At 48.6% G+C, this 20,814-nt stretch overlaps 1 protein-coding gene across 1 annotated transcript in view; it reads left to right on the forward strand.

The window, feature by feature from the left end:
- The window catches only part of LOC144491764 (sodium- and chloride-dependent creatine transporter 1-like), a 179,363-nt gene that overhangs the window by 93,182 nt on the left and 65,367 nt on the right, over nt 1–20,814 (forward strand). Inside the window, exons 4-5 of the mRNA XM_078210022.1 lie at nt 5,516–5,780; nt 13,013–13,145. Of these exons, the coding sequence (XP_078066148.1) occupies nt 5,516–5,780; nt 13,013–13,145 (398 nt within the window). The remainder of the gene's footprint in view (nt 1–5,515; nt 5,781–13,012; nt 13,146–20,814) is intronic.

Below are 20,814 nucleotides of genomic sequence, written 5' to 3' on the forward strand. Positions count from 1 at the left end.
AACCCCATCCCTACATTCATCCCGCTGTTCTTTCTGATCAGTCTTCTAGAATATTCCAAAATGTCTTGTTGATATCATGAATGCTGAATAAATATAACTTGATATGGTTTGTGCGTTAGGATGTTATGGCTTGTATGTTATAGAGTCATAGAGGTTTACAGCATGGAAACAGGCCCTTCGGCCCAACTTTTCCATGCCGCCTTTTTTTAAAAATCCCTAAGCTAGTCCCAATTGCCCGCATTTGGCCCATATCCCTCTATACCCATCGGACCCATGTAACTATCGCAATACTTTTTAAAAGACAAAATTGTACCCGCCTCTACTACTACCTCTGGCAGCTTGTTCCAGACACTCACCACCCTCTGTGTGAAAAAATTGCCCCTCTGGACATTTTTGTATCTCTCCCCTCTCACCTTAAACCTATGCCCTCTAGTTTTAGACTCCCCTATCTTTGGGAAAAGATATTGACTATCTAACTGATCTGTGCCCCTCATTATTTTATAGACCTCTATAAGATCACCCCTCAGCCTCCTACGCTCAAGAGAAAAAAGTCCCAGACTATCCAGCCTCTCCTTATAACTCAATCCATCAAGTCCCAGTAGCATCCTAGTAAATCTTTTCTGCACTCTTTCTAGTTTAATAATATCCTTTCTATAATAGGGTGACCAGAATTGTACACAGTATTCCAAGTGTGGCCTTACCAATGTCTTGTACAACTTCTACAAGACATTCCAACTCCTGTATTCAATGTTCTGACTGATGAAGCCAAGCATGCCGAATGCCTTCTTCACCACATGCTCTTCACCACATGTTGTCTGTTAGGATGTTACGGTTTGTATGTTGTCTCTTGGGAAGTTATGGTTTGTATGCATTATGTTCCCTACTGGTAGAAGTAGGGGACCCTGGATGCCTCGGGATATTGAGGCCCTGGTCAAGAAGAAAAAGGAGGCACATGACTTGCATAGACAGCTGGGATCAAGTGAATCCCTTAAAGAGTATAGGGGGTGTAGGAGTAGAGTTAAGAGAGAAATCAGGAGGGCACAAAGGAGACACGAGATTGCTTTGGCAGATAACACAAAGGAGAATCCAAAGAGCTTCTACAGATACATAAAGGGCAAAAGAGTAACTAGGGAGAGAGTAGGACCTCTTAAGAATCAACAAGGTCATCTGTGTGCCAATCCACAAGAGATGGGTGAGATCCTAAATGAATATTTCTCATCTGTGTTCACTGTTGAGAAAAGCATGGATATTAGGGAACTTGGGGAAATAAATAGTCATGTCTTGAAGAGTGTACATATAACAGGGAAGGAGATGCTGGAAGTCTTAAAGCGCATCAAGGTAGATAAATTCCCAGGACCTGATGAAGTATATCCCAGGACACTGGGAGGAAATTGCGGGTCCCCTAGCAGAGATATTTGAATCATCGATAGTCACAGGTGAGGTGCCTGAAGATTGGAGGGTGGCAAATGTTGTGCCTTTGTTTAAGAAGGGCCGCAGGGAAAAACCTGGGAACTACAGACCAGTGAGCCTCACATCTGTCGTGGGTAAGCTGTCAGAAGGTATTTTGAGAGACAGGATCTACAGGTATTTAGAAACGCAAGGACTGATTAGGGACAGTCAGCATGGATTTGTGAGTGGAAAATCATGTCTCACAAATTTGATTGAGTTTTTTGAAGGGGTAACCAAGAAGGTAGATATTGTCTACATGGACTTTAGCAAGGCCTTTGACAAGGTACCGCATGGTAGGTTGTTGCAGAAGGTTAAATCTCACGGGATCCAAGGTGAGGTAGCTAAATGGATACAAAATTGGCTTGATGACAGAAGCCAGAGGGTGGTTGTAGAGGGTTGTTTTTCAAACTGGAGGCCTGTCACCAGCAGTGTGCCTCAGGGATTGGTGCTGGGTCCACAGTTATTTGTCATTTATATTAATGATTTGGATGAGAATTTAGTAGGCATGGTTAGTAAGTTTGCAGATGACACCAAGATTGGTAGCATAGTGGACAGTGAAGAAGGTTATCTAGGATTGCAACGGGATCTTGATCAATTGGGCCAGTGGGCTGATGAATGGCAGATGGAGTTTAATTTAGATAAATGCGAGATGATGCATTTTGGTTGATCGAACCAGGGCAGGACTTACTCAGTTAATGGTAGGGTGTTGGGGAGAGTTATAGAACGAAGAGATCTAGAGGTCCAGGCTTATAGCTCTTTGAAAGTGGAGTCACAGATGGACAGAGTGGTGAAGAAGGTATTCAGCATGCTTGGTTTCATTAGTCAGAACATTGAATACAGGAGTTGGGACGTCTTGTTGAAGTTGTACAAGACATTGGTAAGGCCACACTTAGAATACTGTGTGCAATCCTGGTCACCCTATTATAGAAAGGATATTATTAAACTAGAAAGAGTGCAGAAAAGATTTACTAGGATGCTACTGGGACTTGATGGATTGAGTTATAAGGAGAGGCTGGATAGACTGGGAGTTTTTTCTCTGGAGCGTAGGAGGCTGAGGAGTGATCTTATAGAGGTCTATAAAATAACGAGGGGCACAGATCAGCTAGATAGTCAATATCTTTTCCCAAAGGTAGGGGAGTCTAAAACTAGAGGGTATAGGTTTAAGGTGCGAGGGGAGAGATACAAAAGTGTCCAGAGGGGCAATTGTTTCACACAGAGGGTGGTGAGTGTCTGGAACAATCTGCCAGAGGTAGTAGTAGAGGCGGGTACAATTTTGTCTTTTAAAAAGCATTTAGACAGTTCAATGGGTCCGATGCGTATAGAGGGACATGGGCCGAATGCGGGCAATTGGGACTAGCTTAGGGGTTTAAAAAAAGGGGCGGAATGGACAAGTTGGGCCAAAGGGCCTGTTTCCATGCTGTAAACCTCTATGACTCTATAACTCTATGTTTGCATGTTAGGATGTTACGGTTTGTATGTTAGTGTGTTAAGATGTTACAGTTTGTATGTTGTATGTTAGGATGTTATGGTTTGTATGTTGTATAAAGAACAAAGAACAATACAGCACAGGAACAGGCCCTTCGGCCCTCCAAGCCCGTTCCGCTCCCTGGTCCAAACTAGACCATTCTTTTGTATCCCTCCATTCCCACTCCGTTCATGTGGCTATCTAGATAAGTCTTAAACGTTCCCAGTGTGTCCGCCTCCACCACCTTGCCCGGCAGCGCATTCCAGGCCCCCACCACCCTCTGTGTAAAATACGTCCTTCTGATATCCGTGTTAAACCTCCCCCCCTCACCTTGAACCTATGACCCCTCGTGAACGTCACCACCGACCTGGGAAAAAGCTTCCCACCATTCACCCTATCTATGCCTTTCATAATTTTATACACCTCTATTAGGTCACCCCTCATCCTCCGTCTTTCCAGTGAGAACAACCCCAGTTTATCCAATCTCTCCTCATAACTAAGCCCTTCCATACCAGGCAACATCCTGGTAAACCTCCTCTGCACTCTCTCTAAAGCCTCCACGTCCTTCTGGTAGTGTGGCGACCAGAACTGGGCGCAGTATTCCAAATGCGGCCGAACCAACGTTCTATACAACTGCAACATCAGACCCCAACTTTTATACTCTATGCCCCGTCCTATAAAGGCAAGCATGCCATATGCCTTATTCACTACCTTCTCCACCTGTGACGTCACCTTCAAGGATCTGTGGACTTACACACCCAGGTCCCTCTGTGTATCTACACCCTTTATGGTTCTGCCATTTATCGTATAGCTCCCCCCTACGTTAGTTCTACCAAAATGCATCACTTCGCATTTATCTGGATTGAACTCCATCTGCCATTTCTTTGCCCAAATTTCCAGCCTATCTATATCCTTCTGTAGCCTCTGACAATGTTCCTCACTATCTGCAAGTCCAGCCATTTTCGTGTCGTCCGCAAACTTACTGATCACCCCAGTTACACCTTCTTCCAGATCGTTTATATAAATCACAAACAGCAGAGATCCCAATACAGAGCCCTGCGGAACACCACTAGTCACAGGCATCTAGCCGGAAAAAGACCCTTCCACTACCACCCTCTGTCTTCTGTGACCAAGCCAGTTCTCCACCCATCTAGCCACCTCCCCCTTTATCCCATGAGATCCAACCTTTTGCACCTTATGTTGTGATGATGGGATTGGCACAGGGATGTCCTGCAATGGGACATTTTGCATCAAACCTATTGGCTGAGTCTCAGTGTGTGAAAATGAGTAACAATTAGTGCCAGAGTTTTCAAGATTGAAACAATGAAATTAAAAGGTTTGGAACTTTCACCTGAATTGATGATACTCGGTCAATTATTCATTTTAAATCTGAGGTTTTGGAAGCTGTTGTTAACCAATGGTATTCAGGGAAATGGGGAAGAGGCTTGCCTATGGAGTTAGGTCACAGATCAGATCGGATCTTGAATGACAAAACGGGCTTGTGGGGCCAAATAGTCTCTTCCTATACTGATGTCCCAAACATTGACTCCAAGTTTAATGTCTCGACCATATTATGTGTTCATACTGGGCATTGAGTTGGACGGTGAAATCTGTGTGCGAATCACCACAATCTCCCTGTATTGCCTCTCAAAATCTAGATTAGGAATGACACCCACATACTTCCATTGAACTGTCTCCTGGATGGTTGGTTGTCCTGGAGATGGTGTTAGTGTCTATCTCCCACAGAGTCAAACCCTGATACATCAGTCAGATTCCTGGGTGAGAATTTACTGGAACTGAGCCCACTTTGCCATGGGGCGATGTGTTCACTGACAGCCAGAATCCCGACATGGGAAAGGATTCAAACAATGACAGCGAGGGGGAGAAAACAGAAAAACCAAAGGAAAGAAGCTTTTGGAGCATTACATAAAATCAGGAAAGTTGAACAAATTCCAAATCTGTTTAATGATCAGTATTCCCACAGCAGGGAAGGAGGCCATTTGGCCCCTTGTGTCTGAGATGATGCTAGCTCTGCTCCAATAGAGAGTGACTCTGCCCTTGCTTCCAATACTGGCTAATCCCATTATCCTAACCCTCTCCCTGTGTCCTGGAACAAACAAAAAGAACAAAGAACAGTACAGCACAGGAAACAGGCCCTTCGGCCCTCCAAGCCTGTGCCGCTCATTGGTTCAACTAGACCATTCATTTGTATCCCTCCATTCCCAGGCTGCTCATGTGACTATCCAGGTAAGTCTTAAACGATGTCAGCGTGCCTGCCTCCACCACCCTACTTGGCAGCGCATTCCAGGCCCCCACCACCCTCTGTGTAAAAAACATCCAGACACATCCGCACTAATTCCTTTCTTCCACAGGCCTGCCGAATTGTGGAAACCTCCCACTCACTCACCCTACAAGCTGCAGGATTGGAGACGTTTTGCATCCTTTAAAGATCATATTGCCTTTTCCATTCCGTGATGCTGTGTTGCATTGTGGGGCCGACAGGCAGCATTGGGCATCTTACACAAGATTAGCCTCATCAACCAATCATGGGATTAGCTTGGTTTCTGAAAGAATTCTTCACCTGTCTTTCATCTTTTGCAGGTTTGGGCTTTGCGTCAATGGTGATAGTGTTTTTCTGTAACACGTACTATATCATGGTGCTTGCATGGGGCTTATATTATCTCATCCATTCCTTCACCAATAATCTTCCTTGGGCAACATGTGGAAACTCATGGAACACTCCAGAATGCACCGAAGTCTTCCGGCATGATCAGTGCCACAACGGGACCATCGTGAACTCCACCGCCTCCAACATTAGCTGTAGTGAGCTGGTGGATAAGCGTTCCCCCATCATTGAATTCTGGGAGTAAGTCTGAAAACTCCATGTTCAACTCAAAGTGAACTCGCATATCATCTCCAAACATCACTCTGCTTTCTTCATCAGTTCAATTTATAACAAAATTATTAATGCAAAGAAAATAATTTATCATCAATAAACATTCAGGGCCATTGATAACACTCCCAGGGCAGGTACAGCACAGGGTTAGATACAGAGTAAAGCTCCCTCTACACTGTCCCCATCAAACACTCCCAGGACAGGTACAGCACGGGGTTAGATACAGAGTAAAGCTCCCTCTACACCATCCCCATCAAACACTCCCAGGACAGGTACTGCATGGGGTGAGATACAGAGTAAAGCTCCCTCTACACTGTCCCCATCAAACACTCCCAGGACAGGTACTGCATGGGGTTAGATACAGAGTAAAGCTCCCTCTACACTGTCCCCATCAAACACTCCCAGGACAGGTACAGCACGGGGTTAGATACAGAGTAAAGCTCCCTCTACACTGTCCCCATCAAACACTCCCAGGACAGGTACAGCACAGGGTTAGATACAGAGTAAAGCTCCCTCTACACCATCCCCATCAAACACTCCCAGGACAGGTACTGCATGGGGTTAGATACAGAGTAAAGCTCCCTCTACACTGTCCCCATCAAACACTCCCAGGACAGGTACAGCACGGGGTTAGATACAGAGTAAAGCTCCCTCTACACTGTCCCCCATTAAACACTCCCAGGACAGCTACAGCACTGGGTTAAATACAGAGTAAAGCTCCCTCTACACCATCCCCATCAAACACTCCCAGGACAGGTACAGCACGGGGTTAGATACAGAGTAAAGCTGCCTCTACACTATCCCCATCAAACACTCCCAGGACAGGTACAGCACGGGGTTAGATACAGAGTAAAGCTCCCTCTACACTGTCCCCCATCAAACACTCCCAGGACAGGTACAGCACGGGGTTAGATACAGAGTAAAGCTCCCTCTACACTGTCCCCCATCAAACACTCCCAGGACAGGTACAGCACGGGGTTAGATACAGAGTAAAGCTCCCTCTACACTGTCTCCATCAAACACTCTCAAACACATGGTTGCTATGTACTGAGATATTATAGAGATCGCAGGTTCAAGAGATTAATAAATTGCCTGTTAATCCTTCCAACAATTCCTTGGTATTAGCACAGGAAGAAACAATGTGTGGAGATATAGAACCAACAGAAATCATTAATGTTAGTGCATCAGCCAATTATAATTTAGATAATTTGACTTTACCTCCAGAAGCAACAAAAATAAAGAGATAAAAAGATAGTAGAGTAAAGGAATTTATTTATTAGTGTCACAAGTAGGCTTTCATTAACACTGCAATGAAGTTACTGTGAAAATCCCCGAGTTGCCACACTCCGGTGCTGTTCGGGTACACTGAGGGAGAATTTAGCACGGCCAATGCACCCTAACCAGCATGTCTTTCGGACTGTGGGAGGAAACTGGAGCATAAGAACATAAGAAATAGGAGCAGGAGTAGGCCATCTAGCCCCTCGAGCCTGCCCCGCCATTCAATAAGATCATGGCTGATCTGACGTGGATCAGTACCACTTACCCGCCTGATCCCCATAACCCTTAATTCCCTTACCGATCAGGAATCCATCCATCCGCGCTTTAAACATATTCAGCGAGGTAGCCTCCACCACCTCAGTGGGCAGAGAATTCCAGAGATTCACCACCCTCTGGGAGAAGAAGTTCCTCCTCAACTCTGTCTTAAACCGACCCCCCTTTATTTTGAGGCTGTGTCCTCTAGTTTTAACTTCCTTACTAAGTGGAAAGAATCTCTCCGCCTCCACCCTATCCAGCCCCCGCATTATCTTATAAGTCTCCATAAGATCCCCCCTCATCCTTCTAAACTCCAACGAGTATAAACCCAATCTCCTCAGCCTCTCCTCATAATCCAAACCCCTCATCTCCGGTATCAACCTGGTGAACCTTCTCTGCACTCCCTCCAATGCCAATATATCCTTCCTCATATAAGGGGACCAATACTGCACACAGTATTCCAGCTGCGGCCTCACCAATGCCCTGTACAGGTGCATCAAGACATCCCTGCTTTTATATTCTATCCCCTTCGCAATATAGGCCAACATCCCATTTGCCTTCTTGATCACCTGTTGTACCTGCAGACTGGGCTTTTGCGTCTCATGCACAAGGACCCCCAGGTCCCTTTGCACGGTAGCATGTTTTAATTTGTTTCCATTGAGATAGTAATCCCATTTGTTATTATTTCCTCCAAAGTGTATAACCTCGCATTTCTCAACGTTATACTCCATTTGCCATATCCTCGCCCACTCACTCAGCCTGTCCAAATCTCTCTGCAGATCTTCTCCGTCCTCCACACAATTCACTTTTCCACTTATCTTTGTGTCGTCTGCAAACTTCGTTAACCTACACTCCGTCCCCTCCTCCAGATCATCTATATAAATGGTAAATAGTTGCGGCCCGAGTACCGATCCCTGCGGCACGCCACTAGTTACCTTCCTCCAACCGGAAAAACACCCATTTATTCCGACTCTTTGCTTCCTGTCGGATAGCCAGTCCCCAATCCACTTTAACACACTACCCCCAACTCCGTGTGCCCTAATCTTCTTCAGCAGCCTTTTATGGGGCCCCTTATCAAACGCCTTTTGGAAATCCAAAAACACCACATCCACCGGTTCTCCTCCATCAACCGCCCTAGTCACATCTTCATAAAAATCCAACATGTTCGTCAAGCACGACTTTCCCCTCATGAATCCATGCTGCGTCTGATTGATCGAACCATGTCTATCCAGATGCTCTGCTATCTCCTCTTTAATAATGGATTCCAGCATTTTCCCTACTACAGACGTTAAGCTGACCGGCCTATAGTTACCCGCCTTTTGTCTCCTTCCTTTTTTAAACAGCGGCGTAACATTAGCTGTTTTCCAATCAACCGGCACTACCCCAGAATGCAACGAGTTTTGATAAATAATCACTAACGCATCCACTATTACCTCTGACATTTCTTTCAAGAGGGAGCACCCAGAGGAAACCCACGCAGACACGGGGAGAACGTGCAAACTCCACACAGACAGTGAACCAAGGCAGGAATTGAAACAACTGCACCAATCTCTTATACCCTTAATAACACACCCAGTCTAATCCCACTCTCTCCCTCACTCCCCTCACCCTTTAATATCCCACCCAGTCATAGAGCATGGAAACAGGCCCTTTGGCCCAACTTGTCCATGCCGCCCTTTTTTTTTCAAACCCCGAAGCTAATTCCAATTGCCCGCATTTGGCCCATATCCCTCAATATCCATCATACCCATGTAACTGTCTAAATGCTTTTTAAAAGACAAAATTGTACCCGCCTCTACTACAACTCTGGCAGCTCGTTCCAGACACTCACTGTGTGAAACAATTGCCCCTCTGGACACTTTTGTATCTCTCCCCTCTCACCTTAAACCTGTGCCCTCTAGTTTTAGACTCCCCTACCTTTGGGAAAAGATATTGACTATCTAGCTGATCTGTGCCCCTCATTATTTTATAGACCTCTATAAGGTCACTCCTCAGCCTCCTACACTCTAGAGAAAAAAGTCCCAGTCTATCCAGCCTCTCCTTATAACTCAATCCATCAAGTCCCGGTAGCATCCTAGTAAATCTTTTCTGCACTCTTTCTAGTTTAATAATATCTTTTCAATAGTAGGGTGACCAGAATTGCACACAGTATTCCAAGTGTGGTCTTACCAATGTCTTGTACAACTTCAACAAAACACCCCAACTCCTGTATTCAATGTTCTGACCGATGAAACCAAGCATGCTGAATGCCTTCTTCACCTCTCTGTCCACCTGTGATTCCACTTTCAAGGAGCTATGAACAGGTACCCCTAGATCTCTTTGTTCTGTAACTTTCCCCAACACCCTACCATTAACTGAGTAAGTCCTACCCTGGTTCAATCTTCCAAAATGCATCACCTCGCATTTATCTAAATTAAACTTCATCTGCCATTCGTCAGCCCACTGGCCCAATTGATCAAGATCCCGTTGCAATTGGTGATAACTTTCTTCACTGTCCACTATGCCACCAATCTTGGTGTCATCTGCAAACTTACTAACCATGCCTCCTATATTCTCATCCAAATCATGAATATAAATGATAAATAACAGTGGACCCAGCACCGATCCCTGAGGCACACCGCTGGTCACAGGCCTCCAGTTTGAAAAACAACACTCTACAACCACCCTCTGGCTTCTGTCAAGAAGCCAATTTTGTATCCATTTAGATACCTCACCTTGGCTCCCGTGAGATTTAACCTTATGCAACAACCTACCATGCGGTACCTTGTCAAAGGCCTTGCTAAAGTCCATGTAGACAACATCAACTGCACTACCTTCATCTACCTTCTTGGTTACCCCTTCAAAAAACTCAATCAAATTTGTGAGGTATGATTTTCCACTCACAAAGCCATGCTGACTGTCCCTAATCAGTCCTTGCATCTCTAAATGCCTGTAGATCCTGTCTCTCAAAATACCTTCCAACAACTTACCCACCACAGATGTGAGGCTCACTGGCCTGTAGTTCCAAGGCTTTTCCCTGCAGCCCTTTTTAAACAAAGGCACAGCATTTGCCACCCTCCAATCTTCAGGCACCTCAGTTGTGACTATCGATGATTCAAATATCTCTGCTAGGGGACCCGCAATTTCCTCCCTAGCCTCCCACAATGTCCTGGGATATACTTCATCAGGTCTTGGGGATTTATCTACCTTGATACGCTTTAAGACTTCCAGCACCTCCTTCTCTGTAATATGTACACTCCTCAAGACATCACTATTTATTTCCCTAAGTTCCCTAACATCCATGCTTTTCTCAACAGATAATACCGATGAGAAATATTCATTTAGGATCTCACCCATCTCTTGTGGATCCGCACATAGATGACCTTGTTGATCCTTAAGAGACCCTACTCTCTCCCTTGTTACTCTTTTGACCTTTGTGTATTTATAGAAGCTCTTCGGATTCTCCTTTGCCTTATCTGCCAAAACAATCTCGTGTCCCCTTTTTGCCCTCCTGATTTCTCTTTAACTCTACTCCTACACCCCCTATACTCTTCAAGGGATTCACTTGATCCCAGCTGCCTATGCATGTCATGTGCCTCTTTCTTCTTCTTGACCAGGGCCTCAATATCCCGAGTCATCCAGGGTTCCCTCCTTCTGCCAGCCTTGCCTTTCACTCTAAGAGGAATGTGTTTACTCTGAACCCTTTTGAAACACACTTTTGAAAACCTCCCACTTACCAGACATCCCTTTGCCTTCCCACAGACTCCCCCAATCAACTTTTGAAAGCTCATGCCTGATACCATGAAAATTGGCGTTGCCCCAGTTTTGAATTTTAACTTTTGGGCCAAACATTTCATTCTCCATTGCTATCTTAAAACTAATAGAATTCTGGTCACTGGTCCCAAAGTGATCCCTCACTAACACTTCTGTCACCTGCCCAGTCTAATCCCACTCTCCCCAACACTCTCTGTACCCTTTAATATCCCACCCTGTCAAATCCAACTCCCCCGTCACTCCCCGCTCCCTTTAATATCCCACCAATCTAACCCCACTCTCCATCTCACTCCCCGCACCCTTTAATATCCGAACTAGTCTAATCTCACTCTCCCCCTCACTCCCTGCACCCTTTAATATCCCACCCAGTCTAATCCCAATTGTCCCCTCACTCCCGCACCCTTTAATATCCCACCCAGTTTAATCCCACTTGTCCCCTCACTCCCCGCACCCTTTAATATCCCACCCAGTCTAATCCCACTCTCCCCTCCCCGAACCCTTTAATATCCCACCCAGTCTAATCCCACTCTCCCCCTCACTCCCCGTACCCTTTAATATCCCACCCTGTCTAATCCCACTCCCCCATTCACTCCCCAATCCCTTCAATATCCCACCAATCTAATCCCACTCTCCCCCTCATTCCTGCACCCTTTAATATCCCACCCAGTCTAATCCCACACTCCCCCTCACTCCCTGCACCCTTTAATATCCCACCCAGTCTAATCCCACTCTCCCCCTCACTCCCTGCACCCTTTAATATCCCACCCAGTCCAATTCCACACTCCCCCTCACTCCCTGCACCTTTTAATATCCCACCCATTCTAATCCCATTCTCCCCCTCACTCCCTGCACCCTTTAATATCCCACCCAGTCTAATCCCTCTCTCCCCCTCACTTCCCACACCCTTTAATATCCCACCCAGTCTAATCCCATTCCCCCCTCACTCCCCGTCCCTTCAACATCCCACCCAGTCTAATCCCACTCTCCACCTCACTCCCCGCACCCTTTAATATCCCACCCAGTCTAATCCCACTCTCCCCCTCACTCCCCGCACCCTTTAACATCCCACCCAGTCTAATCCCACTTTCCCCTTCACTCCCCGCACCCTTTAATATCCCACCCAGTTAAATGCACCCTTCCCCTCACTCCCCGCACCCTTTAATATCCCACCCAGTCAAATGCACTCTTCCCCTCACTCCCCGCACCCTTTAATATCCCACCCAGTCTAATCCCATTCCCCCCTCACTCCCCACACCCTTTAATATCCCACCCATTCTAATCCCATTCTCCCCCTCACTCCCCGTACCCTTTAATATCCCACCTAGTCTAATCCCTCTCTCCCCCTCACTTCCCACACCATTTAATATCCCACCCAGTCTAATCCCATTCCCCCCTCACTCCCCACACCCTTTAATATCCCACCCAGTCTAATCCCATTCCCCCCTCACTCCCCACATCCTTTAACATCCCACCCAGTCTAATCCCACTCTCCCCCTCACTCCCTGCACCCTTTAATATCCCACCCAGTCTAATCCCACTCTCCCCCTCACTCCCCGCACCCGTTAATATCCCACCCAGTCTAATCCCACTCTCCCCCTCACTCCCCGCACCCTTTAATATCCCACCCAGTCTAATCCCTCTCTCCCTCTCACTCCCCGCACCCTTTAATATCCCACCCAGTCTAATCCCTCTCTCCCTCTCACTCCCCGCACCCTTTAATATCCCACCCAGTCTAATCCCACTCTCCCCCTCACTCCCCGCACCCTTTAATATCCCACCCAGTCTAATCCCTCTCTCCCTCTCACTCCCCGCACCCTTTAATATCCCACCCAGTCTAATCCCACTCTCCCCCTCACTCCTCACATTTGTTGAAGGGATTTTTTGGAGGATTGAAACTGTTTCATTCACATTTTCAGGAGGAAAGTGTTGAGAATCTCAGTTGGAATTGATCACCTCGGAACCATCAACTGGCAGATGCTCCTGTGTGTCCTCGCCACCTGGATCATTGTGTATTTCTGCATCTGGAAAGGTGTGAAGTCAACAGGGAAGGTATGAACCAACCCAGATCGCCTGAAATCCCACTCACTGTGTCTCTTCGTCAAGGTGATGGCAACTGTACAGCAGTGTGTGTAGGACTCGTAACCCAGTGAGAGTCAGTGTGTGTGGGACCTGTACCCCAGTGAGAGTCACTGTGTGTGGGACCCGTACCCCAGTGAGAGTCACTGTGTGTGTGGGACCCGTACCCCAGTGAGAGTCAGTGTGTGTGGGACCTGTATCCCAGTGAGAGTCAGTGTGTGTAGGACTCGTAACCCAGTGAGAGTCAGTGTGTGTGGGACCAGTACCCCAGTGAGAGTCAGTGTGTGTGTGAAACCCGTACCCCAGTGAGAGTCAGTGTGTGTGGGACCCGTACCCCAGTGAGAGTCAGTGTGTGTGGGACCCGTACCCCAATGAGAGTCAGTGTGTGTGGAACCCGTACCCCAGTGAGAGTCAGTGTGTGTGTGAAACCCGTACCCCAGTGAGAGTCAGTGTGTGTGGGACCCGTACCCCAGTGAGAGTCAGTGTGTGTGGGACCCGTACCCCAATGAGAGTCAGTGTGTGTGGAACCCGTACCCCAGTGAGAGTCAGTGTGTGGGACCCGTACCCCAGTGAGAGTCAGTGTGTGGGACCCGTACCCCAATGAGAGTCAGTGGGCCCGATTTTGCCATTTTCATTCTCAGTGCTGAATCTGGGCGTGGTACAGATCCGACTTAGAAATCCGCTTTCAGGCGCTCCCATACGCTCTCAGCCATCTCCAGTCCGATTCACGCTGTGGGCGGGGCTTAGCGTGGTCGGAACAACCGGAGTTCTGAACCGCGCATGCGCAGTTAGAAAAAAGTTTGAAAAAAGCGCGCCCGTGTCGGATCGCACCCGAGCCGCAGAAAGCGGAGAAAGCGGCCCGGCAGTGACTAGCAGGAGCGAGGGTGTATCTCGGGGCTGGGGGGCGGGGGTGGGGGCGCAGATGGATCTTGGAGTGGGGGGGGGTGCAGATGGATCTCTGGTGGGGGGGGCAGATGGATCTCTGGTGGGGGGGCAGGGAGGTCCGCTGCCACTCTGCGGGCGATTGGTGGGGGGGAGGGGGGCAGGGGTGGCGATCGGTCTGGGTAGCAGGGGGGTGGTGGATAAGGGGGACAGTGATGTGTATGTGTGTCCCTTATTCACCCCCCTCACTACCCAGACCGATCACCACCCTTGCCCCCCTCCTCTCCCCACCGATCGATCGCAGAGTGGCAGCAGACCTCCCTGCCCCCCCCCACCAGAGAACTATCTGCCCCTCCCCCAGAGATCCATCTGCCCCCATCCACCAGAGATACACCTTACCTGCCTCCCTCCACCCCCCACCCCCCGAGACAACGATCCGGCCTTACTCCCCCCCGCCAAGAGACGTTTCTGGCCTCACTCCCCCCCCCCCCCCCCCCCCCCCCCCCCGACGACGATCTGGCCTCACTCCCCCCCCTCCCCCAAGAGAATGGTCTGGCCTCACTCCCCCCCCCCCACCCCCGCAGATGACGATCTGGCCTTACTCCCCCCCCCCCCCCCCCCCGAGAATGGTCTGGCCTCACTCCCCCTCCCCTCCAGAGGACCATCTGACCCACCTCCCCCCACCCCCCCCCCACCCACCACCCCCCACCAGACAACAGTCGCCCCCCCACCACCAGAGGTACACCTGACCTGCCTCCTCCTCCTCCCCCCCCCGCCGCCCCCGCCCCCAAACAGACAACGATCTGACCTCACTCCCCTCCTCCCCCTCCAACCAGAGAATGATCTGACCTGCCTCCCTCCTCCCCCCCAACCACTGATCTGAGTCAGGGAGCCGGTGGAAACACTGAACGCGCTCTTCAGCAGCTGGAGCGCCCGATTCAGACTTTTATTTAGCAGGTCGCTCAAAGCGCGGTTCTGGAGCGGCAAAGGCGGTCGTAAAGGGGGAAATGCTGATAGAGTTGAGTGGGCAGTTCATTAATTCAATTTAAATGCACGATTTGGGCACGGAACGGAACCCGCCATTCACGGGTCTTGGTAAAGTGACGATCCGCGCGTTCGCGGCTGCAGATCATGATAAAGGCCTCACACCCGACTTTACCCCGATTTTGTGCCCGAAAACTGGCACAAATTGTTGGTAAAATCGGGCCCAGTGTGTATGAGACCCGTACCCCAGTGAGAGTCAGTGTGTGTGGAACCCGTACCCCAGTGAGAGTCAGTGTGTGTGGGACCCGTACCCCAGTGAGAGTCAGTGTGTGTGGAACCCGTACCCCAGTGAGAGTCAGTGTGTGTGGAACCCGTACCCCAGTGAGAGTCAGTGTGTGTGGAACCCGTACCCCAGTGAGAGTCAGTGTGTGTGGAACCCGTACCCCAGTGACAGTCAGTGTGTGTGTGGAACCCGTACCCCAGTGAGAGTCAGTGTGTATGAGACCCGTACCCCAGTGAGAGTCAGTGTGTGTGGAACCCGTACCCCAGTGAGAGTCAGTGTGTGTGGGACCCGTACCCCAGTGAGAGTCAGTGTGTGTGGAACCCGTACCCCAGTGAGAGTCAGTGTGTGTGGAACCCGTACCCCAGTGAGAGTCAGTGTGTGTGGAACCCATACCCCAGTGAGAGTCAGTGTGTGTGGAACCCGTACCCCAGTGACAGTCAGTGTGTGTGTGGAACCCGTACCCCAGTGAGAGTCAGTGTGTGTGGAACCCGTACCCCAGTGAGAGTCAGTGTGTGTGGAACCCGTACCCCAGTGAGAGTCAGTGTGGGACCCGTACCCCAGGGAGAGTCAGTGTGTGTGGAACCCATACCCCAGTGAGAGTCAGTGTGTGTGGGACCCGTACCCCAGTGAGAGTCAGTGTGTGTGGAACCCGTACCCCAGTGAGAGTCAGTGTGTGTGGAACCCGTACCCCAGTGAGAGTCAGTGTGTGTGGGACCCGTACCCCAGTGAGAGTCAGTGTGTGTGGGACCTGTACCCCAGTGAGAATCAGTGTGTGTGGAACCCGTACCCCAGTGAGAGTCAGTGTGTGTGGGACCCGTACCCCAGTGAGAGTCAGTGTGTGTGGAACCCGTACCCCAGTGAGAGTCAGTGTGGGACCCGTACCCCAGGGAGAGTCAGTGTGTGTGGAACCCGTACCCCAGTGAGAGTCAGTGTGTGTGGAACCCGTACCCCAGTGAGAGTCAGTGTGTGTGGGACCTGTACCCCAGTGAGAATCAGTGTGTGTGGAACCCGTACCCCAGTGAGAGTCAGTGTGTGTGGGACCTGTACCCCAGTGAGAGTCAGTGTGTGTGGAACCCGTACCCCAGTGAGAGTCAGTGTGTGTGGAACCCATACCCCAGTGAGAGTCAGTGTGTGTGGAACCCGTACCCCAGTGAGAGTCAGTGTGTGTGGGACCCGTACCCCAGTGAGAGTCAGTGTGTGTGGAACAGTACCCCACTGAGAGTCAATGTGTGTAGAACCCGTACCCCAGTGAGAGTCTCCACCACACTCTCAGACATTACATTCCAGATCCTAACCACTCACTGTGTGAATCTGTCTCCACCACACTCTCAGACAGTGCATTCCAGATCCTAACCACTCACTGTGTGAATCTGTCTCCACCACACTCTCAGACAGTACTGTTATTTGTTATTTATATTAATGATTTGGATGAGAATATAGGAGGCATGGTTAGTAAGCTGCCAGATGACAACGAGATTGGTGGCATAGTGGTCAGTGAAGAAAGTTATCTCAGATCGCAACGGGATCTTGATCGATTGGGCCAGTGGGCTGACGAATTTCAGATGGAGTTTAATTTAGATAAATGCAAGGTGATGCATTTTGGTAGATTGAACCAGGGCAGGACTTACTCAGTTAATGGTGGGGCATTGGGAAGTGTTACAGAACAAAGAGATCTAGGGGTACATGTTCATAGCTCCTTGAAAGTGGAGTCACAGGTGGACAGAGTGGTGAAGAAGGCATTCAGCATGCTTGGTTTCATTTAGAACATTGAATACAGTGGTTGGGACGTCTTGTTGAAGTTGTACAAGACATTGGTAAGGCCACACTTGGAATATTGTGTTCAGTTCTGGTCACCCTATTATAGAAAGGATATTAAAGTAGAAAGAGTGCAGAAAAGATTTACTAGGATGCTACTGGGACTTGATGGATTGAGTTGTAACGAGAGGCTGGATAGACTGGGACTTTTTTCTCTGGAGCGTAGGAGGCGGAGGGGTGATCTTATAGAAGTCTATAAAATAATGAGGGACACAGATCAGCTAGATAGTCAATATCTTTTCCCAAAGTTGGGGGAGTCTAAAACTAGAGGGCATAGGTTTAAGGTGAGAGGGGAGAGATATAAAAGTGCCCAGAGGGGCAGTTTTTAAAAACAGAGGGTGGTGAGTATCTGGAACATGCTGCCAGAGGTAGGATTAAAGGCAAGTACAATATTGTCTTTTAAAAAGCATTTAGATAGTTACATGGGTATAGAGGGATATGGGCCAAATGCGGGCAATTGGGACAAGCTTCGGGGTTAAAAAAAAAAGGGCGGCATGGACAAATTGGGCCAAAGGTCCTGTTTCCATGCTGTGAACCTCTGTGACTCTAGTACATTCCCGATCCTAACCACTCACTGTGTGAATCTGTCTCCACCACACTCTCAGACAGTACATTCCCGATCCTAACCACTCACTGTGTGAATCTGTCTCCACCACACTCTCAGACAGTACATTCCAGATCCTAACCACTCACTGTGTGAATCTGTCTCCACCACACTCTCAGACAGTACATTCCAGATCCTGACCACTCGCTGTGTCTCTTCACTGGACACAGGTGAGGTCCCAGAGGATTGGAGGATAGCAAATGTGGTCCCGTTATTTAAGAAGGGTAGCAAGGATAACCCGGATAATTATAGGCCGGTGAGCTTGACGTCCATGGTAGGGAAATTGTTGGAGAAGATTCTTAGAGATAGGATATATGCGCATTTAGAACTGAATAATCTCATTAGCGATAGACAGCATGGTTTTGTACGATTGACGAGGGAAGGGCCGTCGATGCCGTCTATATGGATTTTAGTAAAGCGTTTGACAAGGTCCCTCATGGCAGGCTGGTGCAAAAGGTTAAATCTCACGGGATAAAAGGTGAGCTAGCTAGATGGGTGGAGAACTGGCTTAGCCAGAGAAGACAGAGGGTAACAGTGGAGGAGTCTTTTTCCGGTTGGAAGTCTGTGACTAGTGGTGTTCCGCAGGGCTCTGTACTGGGACCTCTGCTGTTTGTGATATATATAAATGATTTGGAGGAAGATGTAGCTGGTGTGATCAGTAAGTTTGCGGACGACACGAAGATTGCTGGAGTTGCGGATAGTGATGAACATTGTCAGAGAATACAGCAGGATATAGATAGGCTGGAACATTGAGCGGAGAAATGGCAGATGGAATTTAATCCAAATAAATGCAAAGTGATGCATTTCAGTAGATCTAATGTAAGGGGGAGCTATACAATAAATGGCAGAACCATCAGGAGTATAGACACAAAGAGGGACCTGGGTGTACAAGTCCACAGATCCTTAAAGGTGGCAGCACAGGTGGAGAGGGTGGTGAAGAAGGCATATGGCATGCTTGCCTTTATTGGACGGGGCATAGAGTATAAAAATTGGCATATGATGTTGCAGCTGTATAGAATGTTGGTGAGGCCACATTTGGAATACTGCGTCCAGTTCTGGTCGCCACACTACCAGTAGGACGTGGAGGCTTTGGAGAGAGTACAGAAAAGGTTTACCAGGATGTTGCCTGGTATGGAGGGTCTTAGCTATGAGGAGAGATTGGGTAAACTGGGGTTGTTCTCCCTGGAAAGATGGAGAATGAGGGGCGACCTAATAGAGGTGTACAAAATTATGAAGGGCATAGATAGGGTGAACAGTGGGAAGCTTTTTCCCAGGTCGGAGGTGAAACACAAGGGGTCACGGGTTCAAGGTGAGGGGGGCAAGGTTCAACACAGATGTCAGGGGAACGTATTTTACACAGGGGGTGGTGGGGGCCTGGAATGCACTGCCAAGCAAGGCGATTGAGGCGGACACGCTGGGATCGTTTAAGACTTATCTAGATAACCACATGAACAGACTGGGAATAGAGGGATACAAATGAATGGTCTAGTTGGGCACATGACCGGCGCAGGCTTGGAGGGCCGAAGGGCCTGTTCCTGTGCTGTATTGTTCTTTGTTCTTTGAATCTGTCTCCACCACACTCTCAGACACTACATTCCAGACCCTAATCACTCGCTGTGTGAATCTGTCTCCACACCACACTCTCAGACAGTGCATTCCAGATCCTAACCACTCACTGTGTGAATCTGTCTCCACCACACTCTCAGACAGTGTATTCCAGATCCTAACCACTCGCTGTATGAATCTGTCTCCACCACACTCTCAGACAGTGCATTCGCGATCCTGACCACTCGCTGCGTGAGAATGTTTCTCCTCGTGTCTCCGTTGCTTCTTTTGCCAATTACCTAAAATCTGTGTCGTGTCTTTCTCGATCCCTCCACCAATGGGAACAGACTCTACTTCTCTACTTTGTCTGGAACGCTCATGGTTTGAACATCCGTATCAAGTCTCCTTGCAGCCAAAGAAAATCGTCCCAATTTCTCCAATCTGTCTTCATAACTGAAGTTCCTCATCCCGGGATCCATTCTGTGAATCTTTCCCGCATTCTCTCCATTTCCTTCACATCCTTCCTAAAGTGTGCTGCCCACAACTGGGCACAACACTCCGACTGAGGCTGAACGAGTGACTTATACAAATTCACCATCATCTCCTTGCTCATTTTTTCTTCATTCGTGGGACATGGGTGTCGCTGGCCGGTCAGCATTTATTACCCATCCCTAGTTACCCTTGAGAAGGTGGTGGTGAGCTGTCTTCTTGAATCGCTGCAGTCCATGTGCTGTGGGTTGACCCACAATGCCGTTAGGGAGGGAGTTCCAGGATTTTGATCCAGTGATTGCAAAGGAACGGTGATATATTTCCAAGTCAGGATGGTGAATGACTTTTAAGGGAACATAGAAAAACTACAGCACAAAACAGGCCCTTCGGCCCCACAAGTTGTGCCGAACATATCCCTACCTTTTAGGCCTACCTATAACCCTCCATCCTATTAAGTCCCATGTACTCATCCAGGAGTCTCTTAAAAGACCCTATTGAGTTTGCCTCCACCACCACTGACGGCAGCCGATTCCACTCGCCCACCACCCTCTGTGTGAAAAACTTACCCCTAACATTTCCCCTGTACCTAATCCCCAGCACCTTAAACCTGTGTCCTCTTGTAGCAGCCATTTCCACCCTGGGAAAAAAACCTCTGAGAGTCCACCCGATCTATGCCTCTCAACATCTTATATACCTCTATTAGGTCTCCTCTCATCCTACGTCTCTCCAAGGAGAAAAGACCGAGCTCCCTCAGCCTATCCTCATAAGGCATGCCACTCAATCCAGGCAACATCCTTGTAAATCGCCTCTGCACCCTTTCAATCTTTTCCACATCCTTCCTGTAATGAGGTGACCAGAACTGAGCACAGTACTCCAAGTGGGGTCTGACGAGGGTCTTATATAGCTGCATCATTATCCCCGGACTCCTAAACTCAATCCCTCGATTGATAAAGGCCAGCACACCATACACCTTCTTAACCAACTCTTCCTCGAGGTGGGGGTGTTCCCATGTATTTGCTGCCCCTGTCCTTCTAGACGGA

This window comes from Mustelus asterias, chromosome 3 (assembly GCF_964213995.1).
Source record: "Mustelus asterias chromosome 3, sMusAst1.hap1.1, whole genome shotgun sequence".
Classification (NCBI taxonomy): Eukaryota; Metazoa; Chordata; class Chondrichthyes; order Carcharhiniformes; family Triakidae; genus Mustelus; species Mustelus asterias.